The 1,494-nt window shown below is 58.7% G+C and overlaps 1 protein-coding gene across 1 annotated transcript in view; it reads left to right on the top strand.

Moving 5' to 3' along the window:
- Positions 1-1,494, top strand: part of nup98 (nucleoporin 98 and 96 precursor) — a 21,871-nt gene that overhangs the window by 15,718 nt on the left and 4,659 nt on the right. The window contains exons 26-29 of the mRNA XM_037687756.1: positions 304-557; positions 627-902; positions 1,051-1,208; positions 1,296-1,436. Of these exons, the coding sequence (XP_037543684.1) occupies positions 304-557; positions 627-902; positions 1,051-1,208; positions 1,296-1,436 (829 nt within the window). The remainder of the gene's footprint in view (positions 1-303; positions 558-626; positions 903-1,050; positions 1,209-1,295; positions 1,437-1,494) is intronic.

Here is a 1,494-nt window from a genome sequence, read left to right on the forward strand (position 1 = left end):
TATATATATATATATATATATATATATATATATATATAATTGAATATGTATATAAATATGTACTTGTACTAATATTCCTGCTTTGTGTTCTTTTACTTATCGCGGGTCTTCAGTGTTCAGATCCCCGTGATAAACGAGGGACTTGTGTGGTCATTATAAGAATCGTGCTGACTGAGTGTGAAGTGATGAAATGTGTTAAAGTTTGTTGAAGTGAAGCAGTCTGAGCTTCAGTTCAGGTGAGCAGCAGCAGTAAAGGGAAACAGGACAACTAGACGGTGGTTCAGTGACCTGTGTGTGTTTCAGGCTGGCTGAAAGTCCCTACAAGGTGGTTCTGGAGCAGCTGCTGGGTCTGGACCCCCCTCAGGGGAAGCTCAGTGAGGAGGAGGAGGAGGAGGAGGTGGTGCAGCGCCCCCTGCAGATCTGTCTGGAGAACAGCACCGTCAGCGTCCCAGATGGAACCAGCTGTCCCGTGGTGCGGCCTCAGGCCGGCGTGGCGGCGCTGCACCAGTACGCAGACTGGATCACGGAGCTGAACGCCAAGCGGGGCGGCGCCGAGCGTGAGTATCAGCCGCTCCGTTCAGAACCGGCCCGACCTGCTGTCTAACCCCACCTCCCTGTCCCTGCAGCCCTCCTGGGGGACTGGGCCGAGGTCTGGACCCTGTGCGAGGCCCTGTGGGGCCGGTCGGGCCCCTCGGACCAGGAGCTCGACGCCGAGCCGCTTGGTGAGTACGAGCAGCAGCTGCAGAGGAGGCGCACTTTCTCGGCCTGGCTGTCCCGCGGCGCCTCCTGCAGGGTGGAGGAGGAGTTGGGTCTGTTGGGGAAAGGCCGCCACACGGACGCCATCTTCAGCTTCCTGACGGGCGGCCGCATCAGCGAGGCGTGTCGACTCGCACAGAAAGGAGGTGAGGAGGAGGTGCTGGGGCTCGGCCGTGATGCGTTCAAAGCTCCCGGGAAAAGATAAACTCCTGACGCAGAGCGCGGTTTCTGTGAACGAACAAAAGTCCGACTGTAGACGGTTCGTTTGACAGCGTGTCCATCGTTTGTCTTCAGGGGACCACCGCCTGTCCCTGCTGCTGTCCCAGGCCGTGGGCTCCCAGTTCTGCAGAGACCTGCTGGCCCTGCAGCTCGCAGACTGGAGCCGCATGCACACGGACCGCTACCTGAGCGAGGAGCGGCTGCGGATCTTCGCTCTGCTCGCTGGGAAACCTGTGAGAACCTTTGAGTTCCAGCCAGAGTCCAGATGTTGTGCAGATGTTGTGCAGAGGTCTTGAGTCGGGGTGTTGTTGTCGCTGCAGGTGTGGCAGTCCTCGGACTCGGCGGTGAACGTGTGCTCCGAGCTGGACTGGAAGCGCTGCGTGGCCGTCCATCTTTGGTTCATGTTGCCTCCAACGGCGTCGGTGGCCGACGCTCTCGCCAAATACGAAGCTGCCTTTCAGGTGAGCCCCCACCTCCTCCTCCTCCTCCTCCTCCTCCTCCTCCTCCTCCTCCTCCTCC

The sequence above is a fragment of the Nematolebias whitei genome, chromosome 14 (genome assembly GCF_014905685.2).
Source record: "Nematolebias whitei isolate Nwh7 chromosome 14, NemWhi1, whole genome shotgun sequence".
In the NCBI taxonomy this organism is placed as follows: domain Eukaryota; kingdom Metazoa; phylum Chordata; class Actinopteri; order Cyprinodontiformes; family Rivulidae; genus Nematolebias; species Nematolebias whitei.